Source organism: Abrus precatorius, unplaced genomic scaffold (assembly GCF_003935025.1).
Source record: "Abrus precatorius isolate BTA unplaced genomic scaffold, Abrus_2018 Scaffold9, whole genome shotgun sequence".
Taxonomy (NCBI): domain Eukaryota; kingdom Viridiplantae; phylum Streptophyta; class Magnoliopsida; order Fabales; family Fabaceae; genus Abrus; species Abrus precatorius.
In genome coordinates this window covers 6267167-6287013 of record NW_020874439.1, presented here as the reverse complement: position 1 = coordinate 6287013, position 19847 = coordinate 6267167, and the positions used below count along the sequence as shown (strand labels likewise).

General features: G+C 28.3%; 1 protein-coding gene across 1 annotated transcript; it reads left to right on the top strand.

The window, feature by feature from the left end:
* Nucleotides 1–13579: 13579 nt before the first annotated feature.
* LOC113849183 (40S ribosomal protein S6-like) lies at nucleotides 13580–16971 on the top strand. Its single transcript, XM_027478885.1, has 6 exons — nucleotides 13580–13693; nucleotides 13775–13839; nucleotides 14842–14899; nucleotides 14998–15106; nucleotides 15454–15726; nucleotides 16451–16971. The coding sequence occupies exons 1-6, from the start codon at nucleotides 13688–13690 to the stop codon at nucleotides 16687–16689; spliced, it is 750 nt and encodes a 249-aa protein (XP_027334686.1). The 5' UTR covers nucleotides 13580–13687; the 3' UTR covers nucleotides 16690–16971.
* Nucleotides 16972–19847: the final 2876 nt, after the last annotated feature.

Here is a 19847-nt window from a genome sequence, read left to right as displayed (position 1 = left end):
CAAAACGCAAGCATAGCAAGAAATGAGACATTGTGACGTGAAATGAGATGAAACACAGTGAGTTGTTTCAAACTGACTCAGATTCCGTGGCCATCGTCGAAGACTTGGATGAGTTTGAGGCCGCCGTCCTAGACGAGGACGTTGACGGAGGAGGAGGCGGCGGCGTCGAGGCTGTTCTCGACGAGGTCCTTCACGGAGTTACCTTCTTTCTGAGCAATTGATGGTGAGCATCAAAGTGAACCCTACCCAGTTGGATTTTTATGAGATTTTGGTTTGAAATTGAAACCCAGAACCATTAAACAGTGGGAAATTGAAATTGAAACCCAGAACCACCCGAAGAAGAAACCCAGAACCATTATTGAAATTGAAATGAAAGGAAATTGCAGCGATACCTAGATGAAGAAATCAGAGAAAGAGAAAGAGTGGGAAAGAGACATATCCAAATGCTCAAAATGGAAGATTGGAAAAGGAATGAAGAGAGACTCTAATGCTCAATATGCATCCATTTCATCTGCATGTTTTGGATTCATCAGCCCTATTATTCCCATTTTCATTTTCTTCAGTTGAAACCCTAACTTTTGCACAATAGGAAGGAGGTTGAAGTACAAGAACTTAAATGTAAAAATATAATTTTAAATAATAAAATATTAAAAGTAATATTATTTTATTTATATTTTAAATTTTTATTTAAATACATAATAGTTGATGTAGAATAAGTTTTCGTAATTTTTTTTAAAAGAATTAGGTTAAAAAGTTACTTTTTAAAAACTAAAATTATCCTTAAGTCAGTTGGTTTAAGTAACAAATAATTTAATATTATTTAAACAAAATTTTAAATTTTTATTTAATTTTCATTGATATAAATTCTATTAAATTATCAAATAATATATAATAATTTAATTAATATTTTAAAAATATTCAATTTTTTATTTTTTAAAATATTTTTACCTGTTAATCAATAATTAAATTTATAAGTTTATAATACATATTGTATTATTATTAATTTTATTTATGATACTTTTATAAACTAATTTTTTATAGTAATAAAAATTTAATAAATTTTATTTTAAAATATTAACATATAATTGTATATGTATTTATATTAAAATTATATTTATTATATTTTAAAAAATTCATACATTAATAAAATAATATACTTTCTTTCAATTTGTATATATTAAAAGTAAAAATTATTAATGCAACATTATAATCTAAACACAGTTGAAGGACTAATAAAATATTAAATAAATTTTAATAAAATTGACAAAATAATTAATAAAATCACTTAACGAGAGTTTATATATTTAGTATAAAAATTTAATATTTTAAATTTTAATGAATTTTTCTGTCATAAAATTAATGATGAAAATAGGATAGATTAAATAATTTTTTATAAAAATTATAATATTATTATTGTAACATTTTTGTTTTGATATTTATTATTTTAGTATTGAATATTGGTTATATGTGTTAAATTATTTAAATTTTAGAGAGTTTAAATTATGTAAGTTGTAAAATATCTCATTGTGGCGAGAAAGAGCGTCAAGAATCAAGCTATCTGACACTCTCTTAGCTAGAATGACAGATGATAAAAGAAAATTTTATCTGATTTTTTTGGTACAACGAGAGATAGCTTATCGGAGAATATCGCAAGTTAAAAGGTATTTAAAGGTTTTCTATAATATCATAATTCTCAATACCTCTTATTTGCTGAATTTTGACAAAATCTTTGTCAAAATTTTAAAAAAATTAAATTATTAGAAATTAATAAAAGTGACTTTAGAGTTTTATATTCATTAGATAATTTGTGATTTTATGAAATTTTTAAGAAATACTCAAAATTACCCTATTTTGCGGGTATCTTAGTAAAACAAAAAAATTCAGAATGAATCTGATTATATAGCAAAAAAAGTTGTAAAATTTTGAAAATTTTACAAGAGCCTAATAATATTAGAAAGATCATCCAAGTAAGAAGAGAAAATTAAATAAGCACCATTTTGAAAAATAAAACCATACAAGTGTAGAGGAGGATGAGGGTAACAAATTTACCTCTTGAAGCTTCTCAAGAAAATCAGAGTTTTGCCCTCAAAATCAAGCTTGAAAGTGAGAGTATTTGAGAGAAAAATAGAGGAAAGAACTTATGGAAGCTTGTTGGAGAAGAAGATTATTTTTCATGTATCTTCTCTCTCTTAATCACTTTTAAAAGTCAAAATTTAATTACTTTATCATTTTTTTAACTTAAAAATTACACTTTTGCAAATGTAAATTTTTTTTAGTTTAACAGGTAGGGAATTTTTTTTAAAACAAGGTAATAGAATATTTATAATAATATTGGAATGGTCATTAAAATTTTAATTTACTCAAATTGCTCTCAGATCGGTTCATTTCTTGTCTGCTAATTAGATGTGCTACATAATACTAGAATCATGCATGAAACGGAGGATTAGAAGTGGTTGAGTTTAAAACCTAAGAACCCAAATTTGCAGGTCATTGTTCACTAAATTCTAGGACTTGTACAGACTAAATTGGGAGTTTATGTCTTCATGAAAGTTGTATTCCTTTTAATACTTGAAATTTAGCTACTGGTTTCACCTCAAACGGATATTTATAACTCAAGTTCTGTCCATTTTACTAACAGGTGTTCTAGTTATCACCTTAGGAGGTTGTCCTATTCCAATAGCCATAGGTTTTGATTTACTGAGACTAATGAGTGTAAAATTAAGACTTGACTCCTTCATAAAAGTTGTAGGAAATTGTATGTCTGAAATTTAGAAATTGGTTTCATGTCAATAGCTTATGTGTAGCATGAGATATGGTGAAATTATTAAGGTATATTCAGAGTGTTAGTATAGTTGAGTCTTGTCAGAAATAGCTACTGTAAACTGAAAAATGGCACTATTCTATAGGGTATTTGAACTTAATTCCTCCATAAAAGCTGTAGATAAATGAATTCTTGAAATTTAGAAACTGGTCTCATGTTAAAATATTAAATATATCTTGAGTTATGGCAAAAACATTGAACTTTGTGTAATCTACTCAAAAATTTCCCTGTCATGACTTTGACTAATTTTACTGTACAATCTATCTCGAATTAGACTTTGAACTCTCATCAATATTGTAGATAATTACATTACTAAATTTTGGCTTTGATCTCATGCCAAAACAGTCTATATAACTCTAGAAAATTTCAAAATACTGAACCTTGTTCATGTTCGCCATTAGGATTCTTCCTACTCTAAGTGTGTACCAACTAGGATGATTTTTTTTTAAGTGTAAGGTGAATGTGAGCTTAACATATTACCAAAAATGGATTAACAAAACAAAATAAGTTCAAATTCCCACAATATAAAATCAAAGAATTATAAGATTCTAACTAGCGTTTCATTACATGTATATATTTCATTAGAAATCAACTTCAAGCATTAGAGAGAACAAACGTGTACGTAACAGGTAAGGAGGGATGAGTTATGCAGTAAGAATTACATCATAAACTTGTTTACCCTTATTTGTTGAAATTGTCTAAATTTTGTTATGATTGATAATTGTGATTTCCTTATATGCTTAATTTTGATAATGGGTTGCTTATGTGTTTGATGGTGGAAATATATGTTTAATACTTCATTAAGACATAAATTGTGTTATATGATATGAATTGTCTTTGAGTGAGGATTTATGTGCATGGTGGTTTTTCATGGGAAAGTTTAATGAAAATAAATTGAAATGATTGAATGATGGATTGAGAACCCTTATAAACTGTATTGGGAAGTTTTCTGATTATAACAGGTATTTGAAAAATTTTGGGAAGACCGTATTACAGAGGAAACTCTGTCAAAATTTTAAAAAATATTCAAACTTAGAAAATTTTTTAATCATTCTCGAACAAATTAGGAATTTGGAAATATTAGACTTTTCTAAGAAAAATCACTTAGGAACTCATATATTACTCATCTGAAAATGGTATTTTGTGCAAAATAGGGAATCAAATACTATGAACTATGGGAATACGATATGGAGGCCCTGAGGGAGGACTTGAGGATAGGAAGGGTAGTGGCTGGAAGCCCTAAAAGACTCAGGCTTGTTACCTGTCGCCGAAAATCCCACTGTACAAACTCTTCTGTACCTAACTGTGCTTTTGCCGTATATCATGGTTAGTGAGCTACTATGTTCATATTTGAGTGTGGGTCTCAACAAACCCGTGGGTGGATTTCCATACCTAATAATGTCAACTCCTAGCTACCCCAGTACTGATTTAAGAAACAATTCGGGCCTGCATGTATGGATATTTTAGAAAAATAAGCTAGGATCATGCACTATCATCATCATTCATTTGAAAAGCGATTTATCTGTGAATATTTATGATGTTTGATTTTAACGTGATGTATGAACTGTGACTCACCCTATCGTTTTTCTATTTTCTTTATTTTCTCTGTACCTGCGGTACTCATTGGACCTGATCGGTTACTACCTATAGCAGAGGGAAATGGCCTAGATTTCACACCAAATGAATATGACGATCAGACTCATTAGCCTGATGCTATATTGATGGCAGCACGATTGGGATAGACATACCGGAGGTGGTGTCCCTATTACCATAAGGGCTAGACTAACCCTTGACTTAGATAATAATAATCCTTTTCAGCTCATATCACCACCAATTCCCCCTCCAGCTGAGGAGGAGGAAATGGATATTGATATTTCAGAGGATTATGATCCTTTAAATACCGATGAGTCTAACTACTTGGAGATAGACTCATATGAGAGAGATTTATCTCCTGAGTTTGAAGAGATAAATTCAGAGTAGGACTGATACTACTTTGTTTTTCTTGTACAGTGATAAAGGTTAGTCGTAAGTATTCTTTTGTTGTACATAGGCCCTTATGACACCGAGTAAAAGTCACTCTTTTTGTTTAGTTGTGCTGCTCTGTAGAAAGTCATCTCCAGTGTTGCTCTTATTATTTTGAAGAATTGTAACTAATGTTTTATCTGTATGGAATTATGCTGCTAGATGAAATGGTAATTGAGTTCTCCAGTAAATAGTGTTGTGTAATGCGGGGAACTTATTGACCATTTTGCCCTTTGTATTATTGTAAAAAGATATCTAAATACTTATGAAAGTTTACCTTAAGTACTTTATGCAACGACGAAATTCTGAAATATGTTATTGAAAAATTGCTTGTTAAAGTTTAATTTTGCGATTAATGGTTTAATACATCGATATTATGTATAAGGAAAAGATTATTAGTATATATATATAAAAAAATCACTAATTCTCTAATTGAGGCTTTATAAAGTAGGGTGTTACATTTTCAACTTAGAAAACTTGAATTACAATCCAAGTTTTTGACCTTTCCCCTGTTTTCTCTGCTCTTTAACCTTCTCTTCTGAGAAATCTCTACTAACTTCAACTTTCCTCTAACTTTGGGCTTGAAAGTTCACCCAATCAACTCCAAGTAAGTTCTTAGAGCTTAGTTCTCTCATTTTGTTTATTCTCTATGTTTCTCCCTTCTTAAAATGCTCTCTTTTGTGATATCTAGAAAAAGTTAGGACCTTTCACGAAAAATCCTAACCTTCCTTCAAAACTTCATTTTAAGGTAAGTATAATAAATATTTTGTACTCATGAGAGTACTTTTGTGTATGTGTTCTTGTATATTTTTATGATTGAATGACATTGGATTGTTGTAAAAGTATGTTTGGTTGATTTTGGGTGTTAATGATATATTATGATAGTATAAGTGTTCGAAACTTAGCTTGGAAGTGCTTTGCTACATGATCTTTTACTTGAGTGGTGAGTTTGGTACAAAAAGGAGTATGGGATAAATGTAAAAAGCTGACTTAGTGTAAATAGTTACAGTGATACGCTTGGGGTGTAGGGTCCAGAGATAATGAAAAATCTAGGGGAAACATAAGGTGGTGAGCAATATTCATGCATGTGTACACACTCTTTCTGCGAGCAAATATGCCACCTAGTCTCACACTCATTTCCTAACAAGACTCCTGACTATACTTTTGCTAAGGGGCCCATTATTGTATACATTGTATCAGTATGCATGGACTAACCGAAGATTATTTACCTAGTTGTGTAAGACTTCAAGAACTGTTGGAGACATCGTATATCTGTGATCACAGTGCACTAGGAGTGCATATATGAAAGAGAGGAATATAATGACTTGTGACGAAATATATGCATATGTGATACCTTGATTTGAGATTGATATTATTATGTTCTCTTATGTTCCATGATTATGTTTGAGCTATAATGTTGGTCTTTACAATAATATTATGTTTAAATAATAAGATAGATGCTCATCCTTACTAAAATTTTTAGAAAATCAGGATGGCAGTACTTCAAAAAAGAATTAGGTTAATAGACAATTCTATACAGAATAGACTAAACTATGTATTTAATAAGTACTAGAGAACATGCTATTTTAAGTTTGCTATCAATGTTGATGATGTACCTAGGAATATTATTATGTTAGAGATTGATCTATTTTATAGTATTCCCTTTGATTTTCCTATAAGCAGAATACACCATACTCTATGCATCTATATCTACAGAGACACCGTTAGGACCCCAGCAAACTTCACATATATGTTTACATATCATGACCATGACTATCTTAGAAGACCAACCCAAGTTACCAGTGAGCAGGTTAGAGGTGTTGAGGTTACGGTCGACTAAAGAGATTTATATCTCAGAGCAGATAATGACTTCGATTCTGAGAAATTAGAGGAGATAGAGAGATGGCATGGGGATGACTAGTACTAAGTCCTCAGTATTATGATGTATTTTGAGGCTACTCTGGACTCTATCTATTTTGGTTATGTAATTATTATTTGAGTCCTATGTATTTTGACAAACAGTTTGTAAATTATTGTATTTAACATATATAAATACAAACTTGTACTCATATTCATAAAATTATTTTCAATTGATTATGTTTTTTATTTTACTGTTACTTAATTAATATTATATGATTGATAAACTTTATTCATAAATAGATATTTTATTTACCCAAAATTACAATGCTTGTTATATAAGAAAAAGTTCATATTTTATACCAAGTTTGTACAAATAGAACAAGCAATTCTAAGACTAAAATTTTAGGATGTTACAATTATATTAAATAAATTAAAATTTAAAATGAATAAATTTTTAAATTAAAAATCTGATTTTTTCATTAAAATTTAAAAGTTTCCATATTACATACTTCTAAGAAAAAAAAGTTTTGTGTTTGTCAAAATTTTTAATATATCTTGTACGCATAATGTTAATTTGCATTTACTCTATCACAATTATATCTATTATTGGCTCATCTTATCCATCATCTTCTTTAATTGTATATATAATGCTAATCTATTTATTGCTTCTTTAATTTTAAATTTTAAATTTTAATAATTTGATATGTAATTCTATTGAAACATTAATTTGTTTTAGAGATTAATTGCGTCACAAGTATAATATGACTAAAAAAATAAAGATAATAAATTCTGAAAATGTTTTTAAAAAATAATTGTAGTCACTATTTTTAAAATATTTTTATTCTAATAATATTTTCTTTCTTTTGAAGGTTGATCAACAATATGAAAAAATCTTCTTGATGATTTGATGACATATTAGTTATTTCTCATTTATTTTAGAAAAATGTTATTATTTGTGTATTTTAAATTTTTGTATGTTGTATTTATTAATTTTAGGTTTAAAACTTATTTAGTTATATAGTGTTTGTTTATTTAAGGTGTGAAACTTTATACTACTATATTTGCTTAATGATTTATGAATTTATATTTATTTTATTGTAGGTAAATTCTGTAGTACCCTAAAAATTTTGTATGGGTACCGTACTCAAAAAATTTAAACTAATAAAAAAGGACACATTTCAATTTAAAAAAATTATTATATATAATTTATTTAAAGTTATATTATTTATATTATTTGCTACACAGTCTTGTTATATATATATATATATATATGTATATATATTGTATATTCAATTTCTTATTTTATTTTTATCATTTTTTCATAAACATTAAATATTATTTTTTTATTTTTCTAAATAAAATATAATTTATATTTAAGTAATTTTTATTTATTATAAATAAAAAATAATTATAACATAATATATTAATATAATAATTAAATAATTGAATATTAATAATAATAAAATTAAGAATATGAAAATATATTAATATAATATTAATTTTTTTTAATTTTAATTAGTATAATTTTTATTGCCTCTTATTTCTATTTAAAAACTTAACTGCTTCCTAATTTATTTAAATATAACAAATATAACAATTTATTATTAAATAAATTTAATATAAATTATTTTATTTGAAACTAAAATTTATAAAAAAAATATAAAAAATAAAATAAGAAATTAAACATACACAACAATAATAATAATATGTAGCAAATTATATAAATAATATAACTTTAAATAAATTATATATAATAATTTTTTTAACTTGACATGTGTGTGTTTTTTATTAGTCTAAATTTTTTGGGTATGATACTCATAAAAAATTTTAGGGTATCACAACATACACTTTTATTGTATTTGTTGTATGTATAGTAATTTAACTTTATGATCAGATTTTCTCTTACACCATCTTGTAATTTTTTACTCAATCAATATTGAATTAACAACTTAACTCTATATTCCTTATTGCATATATATTTATAAATTAATCTCTTTAATTGCTAAGTGTCTTCTCTTAATAACTTGAGACAAAATATCATCTACTTGCATTCACATTTGCATACCACTCTTACTCTATCTTTATTAATCTTTTGAATCTTTAAGTCTTTACCAAACTGAATAACATACATTTTGAATATCTCTTTAAAGTCTTTTTTGCATGCAAATAAAGTAACTAACTCTTATTTGCAGTCAAACATCTTTGATAGTATTTGAAATAAATTATATTTTTGTCTGTCTTCCTCCTCATTAGAATCTACACCATTCTCCAATCCTTTATTAATATACTCTTCATCAAAACTAAAGACACCTCTATTTGTAGCATATGCTCTTAGATCTTAACCTAACCTCAAATTCTTTATGACGATAGAAATCAATATGAAGTAAATAGAGACTATTTTCCTTTTCTTTTCACTTGTTCCATTTCTTTTGTTTGGTTTTTTCTCTATTTTTTTCCTTTTTTGTGGCTTTTTTTTTTGCAATAGATTTTTCTTTATTCTCAGGGCTATAAACATCTATGGGTTAGTCCTTATCTCCTTGCTCGTTTTTAATATCAACCTAAACCTCATTATTCACTTAATTATTTGCCACAGTTTATCCCCATTCAACATCTATGTGATAATTTAGTAATGGACTCTCAACAAGATCTTAGTTTATAAAATTGCATATACTACATACAATTTCACTTTTTCATAACATTTGGATACTATGACCATCTTCATAGTTTCATTATCATCTTTAGTTCCTTCAATGTAACTTCAAGATATTTTTCACTTATTTTGTATCACATTTTATAAACCATATCATATCCCAATTCAAGTAATTTATTCAAGCACTCAAAATAACTCCAAAAATCTTAATGCATAACAATTGATATCATAGCATTCAAAGACTTTATTTTTCATGAAACAATCTTGCATTTTATAATAAGAACTTTCAAATTAATAGTTGAATTTGTCAATCTCATATTATATAAAAAGTTATTAAATAATATAAGTGTTCAAATTTAACATTAATGTTAATAGATTCATACTTAAAAAAATGACTATACAAAAAAATATGTTAAGGTTCTAAAAGTAACATTTTTAAAACTAACATAACTTGAGAATAAGTTTATTAAAAGAATTAAGCTCACCACAATTTATCTCATAATATTAAAAGACTTTATCTTAATCAATAAATTAATTATAAACACTAAAAGAAAAGCAACTATATAAAAATAATATGCTAAAATTCTAAAAGTAGCATTTCTAGAAACTAACATAATTCAAGTTGATTGAAAGATTAAATTCACAACAATTTATATCATAGAATAAAAACTTCTCAATTTTTCTTATAATTAACAAAAATAATCTAAAACCATAATTATTAGAACTAAAATTAATTTTTTTGCTTAAATTAATTTATCACATAATTTTATTTAATAATTTTTGCCTATCAAAACCTTCAAAATAACTTAAAAAATCTTTCTCACAATCTCATACACATATATCACTACTAACGTACTTAATATTTAACAACTTTTTAAACTTGTCTCCATGGTGAACTTTTATGCATAATTTATACATTTAATAACGAACTAAACTTAAACTTTAAATTGACAAAATCTTTAAAAATGTCAACAATGTCGTATGAGTCTAAGACTACAAACCCTTGCCCTCATGAAAAAAAAAACACTATACTTAACACATGCAACAAATTTGTTACAATTAAAGCATATACTTTATAACTTTGATGTTTACTAAGCAATTTTTTCTATGAGTGTCACAATTTCTCTCTTAAACAGTGACAAATTCTTTTTCTTAAGTGCAAGTAAAGTAATCGATATAAACCTCATTCTCAGATGTTTTAATTAAAATATCAAGATTAAACTCTTTAATATCGTTTAGGCCACTTTAAAGTCATGTAGAATATCTCTCTTAAGTAATGCAGCATAGCTAACAGAAAGAAAAGATTTGAAAAAAAAAACCTTAAAGGACTAAAATGAAACAAAATAAAATTAGAAAACTAAATCTAATGTTACCTATAAGTTGAAGACAAAAATATTAAATTTTTCTTATATATATATATATATATATATATATATTTAAAATTTAAAAAAAAATCTTACTTACTTTTTCCTCCAAAAACTTCTAAAGAAATTCTTCATCCTATAATTCAAAATTTTTTCCCTTTTTCATAAGACATTATGTATATTTATAAAGCATATCTTTTTTTAATAAATAAATATATTCTCTCTTTTATTTTTATAGGAGTACAATTGTAGTTAAATAGATTTCAAAATTATGGCCTCATGGAAAAAATCTAAGTCCCACATTACTGGTTTAATTTTAATAGATAAGAGCATATTTAAAAATATAATTTAATTAAACATTTAGTTAATAAGTTCTAATTATACAACAACTAATTATGTCATAGATCAAATTATAAAACATTTTGAAAATTTTAAAAAGAACTTATTCTCACAAATTATATTAAGAAATTTGTTGAAGTGAGTTTGATAAACCTTATAAGAGTTATAAATAATTTTAATAAATTTTTTTATAAAAGTCTGTTCGAACTCTTTTTTAATATATTTACCTTGTAACTAAAAATTTAGGTTTAAATATAATTTATATTCTTACATTTTTATGAATGTTTTAGTTTTGATTTTTAATTTTAACTTTGTAAAATTTGAAGTCTTTAATTTATCAAAGTCAATACTTATATAGTTAGTTTGATAATAAAATAAGTATAACAAGATAGTTGAGCTATCATATTCATCCTACTTTGCTGTTATACAACTTTTATCATCAGCATTGTTACATCATACAACACATTTCTGATACTACTAACAATATCTAATATTTTACTATCACTAGTATCACTATCGACTACTTTTTCTACTATTAATATCTAATATGATTATTATCATTACTACTATTATCACTACTTAACAATCTTCACCATCATAGTTTGTTACACAATCTTCATTATTGATTTTGCCTATCACCCTACACTACTACCCTCTATATGACACTCCTTACTATTATTTCTATGTTGCTAATTAACACCTTCATTTCTACTATCATCACAATCATCTAACTTTCCTTTACATCATCCTCCTAGTTTCACATCTTTTATTATCACCATTGTCATGTCACTCCTTCTATCAACATCGCGATTGTGCCTATCACCTTTCATTGCCCCTTGGCACACTTCATTCCTACCACCATTGTTATCGATCACCTTCTTTTCACAATTTTTTTTATAATTTAAAAATGAATTACATATAATAAATTTAAAAATAATAAAGAAATGTTAGATTTTTTAAAAAAATCATATCTTATCGTTATCTTTATCATAAAAAAAATACAAGTTAGATAACATATTACTATTTATTACATACTAAATATATAAAAAAATTTTAAAATTATATTGTATCCTACTTTTTAATTACATTCATGACTACCAAATAAGCCTAGAGTGTTTGTGGACTACTAAATAATGATGATATGATTAATAAAAATGTTACCATGTGTTAGTTAATTATTTGTGTGACTACATTAGTGAGATATAGAGGTGAAAATAGGTTGAGTTGAGTAAGGCTTTGCAAGGTCTAACCTTAACCTAATTTTAAAATTTAAGTTTCCAAAATTTAACTTAATTATTTGCTTGATTTAATCCATTTTTAATATTTAATTTAATTTTTGTTAAAGGATAAAATTTAGGTGTAATATTATAAATATTTTTAGAATTGTTCTCCAATTAAGATTGAAGTTTCATCTTGATAACGTTGAGGTTAAACTTCATCTTGATTGAAAAAACACAAAAAAGCATATATTGTACTTACTAAAAATTTATCCTTTTAAATGACAAATCCTATTTAATAATAAAAGCTAACACTTTGCTTCTAAATAAGCTAACAAGATAAAATTTAAATTTATATGTAAATAACTAACTTAAAACTTGAAATATAACAGTTACATAATAATTTGATCGAATAGACTTTTGAGAAATTGTTAATCTAATTTATTTAATAAATAAACTTAACTTGACTTAGGCATTATGTAGAGTAGGTCATAAGCTCAACAAAATCACTTAAGTTGCATAAACACAAAATAATGCCACAGAAAAAAAAAACAAATAAAAATATGTTAATTAAAAATATATTTAAGTATTTGAAGTCATTAATAATAAAATTACATGAATTATTATTACCTTTTAAATCAAAATTAACCTCTAAATATTAATCTACTTGTGCATATTAAAATGTGAGTATTTAATTTAACGAGAATATTTTTTATAAAATTATCTTAAATGATATAATTTTTAGAAGTTAGTACTTTTCTTGTTGTCACATGTGTTTTTTTTCTACATTTAATATTTAATATTTTTAATTTTATCTTATTTTTTTTAAAAAATATTATTTCTTTAATTTACTCATACTTAACATAACAGAATATTTATTATTAATAATAAATATATTTAATTTTAGTTTATAAATTTTAAAAATAGCCATACACATTTAATTATTCAAAAATTTTAATTTAATTTAATAATACCCATATAGCACACAAATAATTCTTTTTTTTTTTCAAGGGTGAAATTTGAGAGAAGAATTTGAACCCAGATTCTTACGTATCAAGTTACTGTTAAGTTATCAAGGATAGATAAATAACTCAGTAGTATAATAAATCATTTAAGTAATGTTTTCTGGTTATGTGATTGTTTTTTGGTTCAGTGATTACTAATCGTTACTAATTTTCTTTTTTAACACAACATTGCAACGAAGCCCAAGAACAAAATTTCCACAGAATAAATAAAGCCCAATATAGTGATCTCAAGTAAGAATTGGTTTAGTCTGTTAAGTCCATTTCAGTGGCCCAAATCTCAGGAAGGCAACGTAAAACCCTAAGTTCACTTTGTGCTCACGTTCCAATTTTTGTAGCTCTGAGAGAGACAACGTTCGCTCCTTCGTTCGCTAGCAGGAAGAGACTTCAACATGAAGGTTTTGTTACGAAACTCTATGCTCCCTCGTGCTTTAATTCCTTGTTGCATTGGTTCCTCAATTGCTGCGTTTTTTGTGCAGTTCAACATTGCAAATCCAACCACTGGCTGCCAGAAGAAGCTAGAGATCGATGACGATCAGAAGCTGTAATTTCTTCAATTTTATTATTATCATTATTTTTTAATTTTGGATTTGGATTCTTAGTTCAATTGTTATAGTTTCAGTTAGCCAGTTGTTAAGTTCATTCACAAGTTTGTTAGGGGGTATTGCTGTAGTTAGAAGTTGCTATCTATCAAACTATATAAGCAGTGCTGTGTGATGAGTTTCCTGCTAGCTATGGGTAGCAATTGGATTTTAGAAAATACATAAGATAAATTGAAGTGGGTATTTGCTTGCTATATAAGGAACAGGAAATGCATTGAATGTTTGTTATTGTATCAGCAACTACTCTAGGAGTAATGTTTTTATGCAGCACAAATGATCTAATTACTATTTTTGTAGCTTTGGATTGTTTTAGTTATTCTCCTATGTATTATTTGGATAGACCAAGAAAGATGTACTGTCTAATGAGCTTGCAATTTTCTATATTTTTGTATGAAGTTGAAATATGTCTGTCAATGTTCTAGCCTATATTTCTTAAAGTTTGAAGGGTCTAAGGCAAAGTAGAAGTAAAAAAATGGTTACTGTTGATTTTGAAGATGCTAATGAATTGACATTACGTTCAGTTTCCTATATTGCTGTCATTATGTTCATGAACATGTCCCTATATTTGAACATCCCCTAGGGTTTATTCCCTTCCTCTTTTCTGTCCCTGCCCTCATCCACAACTGTGATTACTGGAAACACCTAATAGCTGCCTGCAGCATGCGTCCCACTTGCAGTACTGGGGGTTTACTTGGTTTGCCCTCTTCTGATCTCTTGACTACATTACCTTTTCAATTAGAAGCATTAGGCCAACTGACACCATGTTGGTTGGTTTAAGTAAGTATACCTGTTGACCCTTTGTGAAGAAATGAAAATGAAAGCAGAGAGATATTCCTAGGAATTTGATTTTTTCTGCTATGCAATCTAGTTGCCTCTGTTTCCTATGCTAATTATTTGGCTACATGACTTGTTTCCCTGTTATGATATTCTATTTGAAATTGCAGACGAGCATTTTGGGACAAGAGGATCTCTCAGGAGGTCAGCGGAGATGCTCTTGGTGAGGTATGCCCTGTAGATGGAAACCAAATATCTGTTCCTTTATCTTTTGAGGAGCATTGATATAGTTGATATGTTCAACTCAACAATTCGGTTACCTACAGGAGTTCAAAGGATATGTCTTCAAAATCACAGGTGGTTGTGACAAACAAGGATTCCCAATGAAGCAGGGAGTTCTAACACCTGGCCGTGTTCGTCTTTTGCTCCACAGAGGTAGGACATTCAAAACGCTTCAATTTTTAATTTGGATTGATTTGCCAGAATATATTTTGGTATCACTGTAGCATTTGTCCAATTCTTTTGTTGTGTGTTTGTAGTTGACTTGTAAATTTTGTAGTTAATATCCACAGTTTGTATTCTGCCTCTATTTTAGAACTTATGCTGTATAATTTCTCTTAAAAAATGTAAGGTATAAAACTATTTTCTGGCAGATGCTTGTCTCTCTATGCTATGACCCTAGGATTTTTGAAGAAGCCTCTTTGTATAAGGATTTAAGATTTCTTACACAAGATGGCCTGGAGGGATGTTGTTAATTCTTTTTGCCCTGATTGTGTGAACAGGAACTCCTTGTTTCCGTGGGTATGGAAGGCGCAATGGAGAGCGTAGGAGGAAGTCTGTACGTGGGTGCATTGTTAGCCCAGATCTCTCTGTTCTGAACTTGGTAATTGTGAAGAAGGGTGAAAGTGATTTACCTGGACTGACTGATGTTGAAAAGCCAAGAATGAGAGGTCCAAAGAGGGCATCCAAAATTCGTAAGCTGTTCAATCTGTCTAAGGACGATGATGTGAGAAAGTATGTCAACACATACCGTCGCACCTTCACAACAAAATCTGGTAAAGTTCTTCATGCTAGCAAATCCATTGTTGTCACCCACTTGCCCATTATATGACTTTGTCATTTGATGTTGCCAACTTGCCATTAAATAGAACCTGTGGATGGGTGGTTTGGAGATTTCATAATATAAGAAAATGAGTTGAAGTGTAGCTGATTTTCGTATTTTGTAGCCTGTCTATGTCTTTCTGTTTTATTTTTCAGAATCATCTTCCTGTATGTCAGTTTTTATCTTGTTACAGAGTTTGATAGTGATAGCATTCAAGTTTATTTGTTCATCTGGGGCATATGTGCATTAGTAATGTACTTTTTACTGAGTTCAATGGTGTTGTGTGATCCATGTAGCTTATCTTACCTATTGGAATAAGGCTTAGTTATTGTTGTTGTTGCATGCATTAACAATGTAATAGACATGATTTGTTCCGGAATGTTTTTCAGTCTGTTGGTGTATTAAAAGTTACGACTTTCGTATAAAATGAGAATTCTTGACTTCATCCCTTGGGAAACTTATGTTGTTAAGAAACAGTCCTGTCTGGTAATTCAAATATGAAAACGAAAACATGCACGTGGTTTTGATTATTGACAACTGAAACCCTTTTGAATTGAAGAGTTGCCACAATCAATGTATGTGATAGTCCCTCTGGCCTCTGCTACATCCAATTAAAATTGGACGGATACAAACATAATTCATTATGAATTCTAGTCCCAATGGAATTTTCATTGCAGGGAAAAAGGTTAGCAAAGCTCCAAAGATTCAACGACTTGTCACACCATTGACACTGCAAAGGAAGCGGGCAAGGATTTCAGACAAGAAGAAGAGAATTGCAAAGGCAAAATCAGAGGCCGCTGAGTATCAAAAACTCCTTGCCTCCAGATTGAAGGAGCAGAGGGAACGCCGCAGCGAGAGTCTGGCAAAGAGGAGATCCAAACTTTCTAGTGTTGCTAAGCAAGCTGCCTCTGCATAGGCCGGTTGCTTTCACAGATATGGTGAAGTTCAATCATCATCATAGTTTTGGTAGTGTCATTCCATGATGGCTGCTTTCTGCTAAAAACTTGTTGATTTGTTATTTAGATGCACTTGAGTATACTCAACTATTTCTTAATGTTGTATTTGACAGGGTTGAATTAAGAATTTTGGCGGCTTGAATTTTGGATCCATTTGATGTTTGTAACTTGTTTTTATTAGTGAACTTAAATATTCCGTGATTGATAGATGTAGTGCTAATATAAAAATAACGAGTCTCTTTATGAATATATGCAAAATTTTAATTGTTTGATCATGTTATCCATTTTTAGTTTTAGTATTAAAAAAAAAAAATCTAAACTTAAAAAAGTCACAACCAAGTGAAAATATCTTATAATAACAAAATCTGAAGTTAGCCACTCTGCAAATTGCAAACAATATATAAAATAAATATTAATGAATATACGAAATTGATTCAATAAAAAAAAATAGATATTGAAATTTTTTGAAATGATTTACCACAAAAAAAAAAAATTGTTTTATTGGCAAGTCATTGCCAAAACGCAAAAAGTAGTGTCATTGGAACAATTTTAAAAAATTAAGTAGTAATTTAGTAAGACATATTAAAAAATCAATGAGTATATGTGATTGAGATTTGGACTAGCTCTACTTGAAGTTCACATCTCTAAGTTTTGATGTTTCCCATAATACGTTGTTAATCCATTTCTAAATTCTTAAGAATATTAAATCAGAATAGTTTAATCAATAAATAAAATAAAATAAAATCCAAAGAAAATTTTTTATATGAAAAAAATTCAAAATAATAATAAAAACATAATATATATAATATATATGCTACAATTTATTTAAAAACTTTAAAATCTTTATTGAAATTAACATCATTTAATTGAGAGAGAGAAGCTCTAAACTAGAGAGAAACTCTGAACTAATTGTGACTACATATCAATATCAATGCCTTTGTCATTTATAGACTTAAGGAAACTCTGAAATGTGTGTAAAATTTACCTTAAGTTGAAAATGCACTTTTTGAAGTTACACTTGAAACATGAATAGCCAAAATATCCCCTGTAACACATTAATTTAAACTTTCAAAATAAAATGATTTCATAATAAATGAGAATAATAAAAATTTTATTCAAACAACTCCAATTGCATTGTTTCAATAAAGTATTTCAAAATAAAGATATATTACAATTTGAATCAAGTAATTATTACAGGACTAATTTAAATACATCATATTTAAAAAAAAAAAAAGAAACTTTCTAAGTCATATAGCAGTTTTATCCATTTTTTTACTGAGTTTGGCGCTGATCGTCTTGGTCACATGAAAAATAAATGTAAGGGTGAGTACTCTATACTATCACACACAACTATAGAGACTCATCTTGCACATTCCACACATTTCTAACATAATTCATGTCATGCATAAACAACATAAATTCATACTTTTTCAAACATTTCAATATTTCACACACACATACGCTCACTACATGTTAGTCATGCTCACGGTGGCACTGTGATCACAAATTCCTGATATCCTCAATCTTAGAGTCTTACTCAATTTCACACTATGAATGGTCATCGGATAGCTCTCGCTCCACGGATATAACGTGTGCGGTCTTGGGCTCCAAGCAAAGGTGGTAGTCAAAGGCCGAGTCAAGAGGAGAGTGTGTGGCCTGTGGTGCACTCACGCTCACTGTTGGTGTCACCACTACCCTCTCTTCCCAAGATATTTCTATCGCCCTCATCTTCCACACACCTAGTGTATCGCTAAACCATTCATAGTTTTTCAATATTTCAAACACATCTACAATTAGAGTCACATGGCATTCACACGGATTTTTAATCATTTCATATTACTCATTATCAACCAATGATATGTCCACACATACAATCAATCACATTATATTCCATACTAAATTTTCACCACAATCCAATAGTAATCAAACCATTTCATCACATACATCACTCAATAATTATCACATCATGTTCCATACAAAATTTCCATTAAAAACCTCCATTTTCCTACTTTCTATCTCAACCATGTTCCACTATCTAGCAACATGAATGAAATCTAAACACAAGAAGATAGGGTAGAGTCTCCCTTTACTTCGGGTTGAAGATCCACGACAAAACCAATAGTAGAATTGCTCCCTATACATATCCTTGTCCTAAATACATGGAATAATCCATAAAAAACCAAGAAAATGAAAGAAAAGGACAAAATTGAAACCCTAACTCATAAAACTTACTTCCAAGCGTCCCAAACATGATCTTAACTTTCAATCTTGCACCCAAATGACTTTGAAGGCAATTTAGTTGGTGAAATATGGTTGAGAGTAGAGAGAATCAAAGAAGAGTTCGAAGAGAGGAATGCGAAATGAGTTTTTCAAGCCCTAAACCCCTCAAATACCTTAAGAGTCGCGATATTTTCGCTATAGCGAGACATTTCTCGCTACAGTGAAAATATCATACCACACTGCACTTTAGTTTCTGCATAATCACGCTACGATGAGACTGTATTCAGAAAATACACCTCTTCTGTTGCCCTTTTGCTACAGCGAGAATGCAATAGAATCATACCATTTTTCCAGGACCTTCTCGCTATAGCGAGAATTCTCTGCAGTACACACTTAACCTATGTTTTCAATTAGTCTAACCCAACCACAAGTCAAATATTCTCATTCACATTTATGTTTCTATCCATACATGTACACATATTCATATCATCGTCATATAAATCAAAATACACATTCAACTAGAAGAAATCCATAATTCATATTAATATTCGAACTATATTACAAAACTTGGGATGTTACATCCCTTACCATAGCTAAAAGAGAAAATTGTGAGAAATTTTGTTTCCATTACACGAGTATTTAAAATTTATCATCCCTATCTACATAATCTTCAACTAAGTACTTGTCCAACTCATTTTTTTTATCAATGAAACTTTTTTCCCTTTAAAATGAGTTTAAAGCATCTCTCTTTACCAAATAGGGTGAAAGTTCAGTAAGACTAAATTTTTTCACACAAGAAATCCTTTTTCAGTAGGGTGGGACAAGATTTCTTTTCATGGACAAAAAAAATACCAATTATGCATTCTAATAAATTATTTTTCAAACTTGTGGACAACTC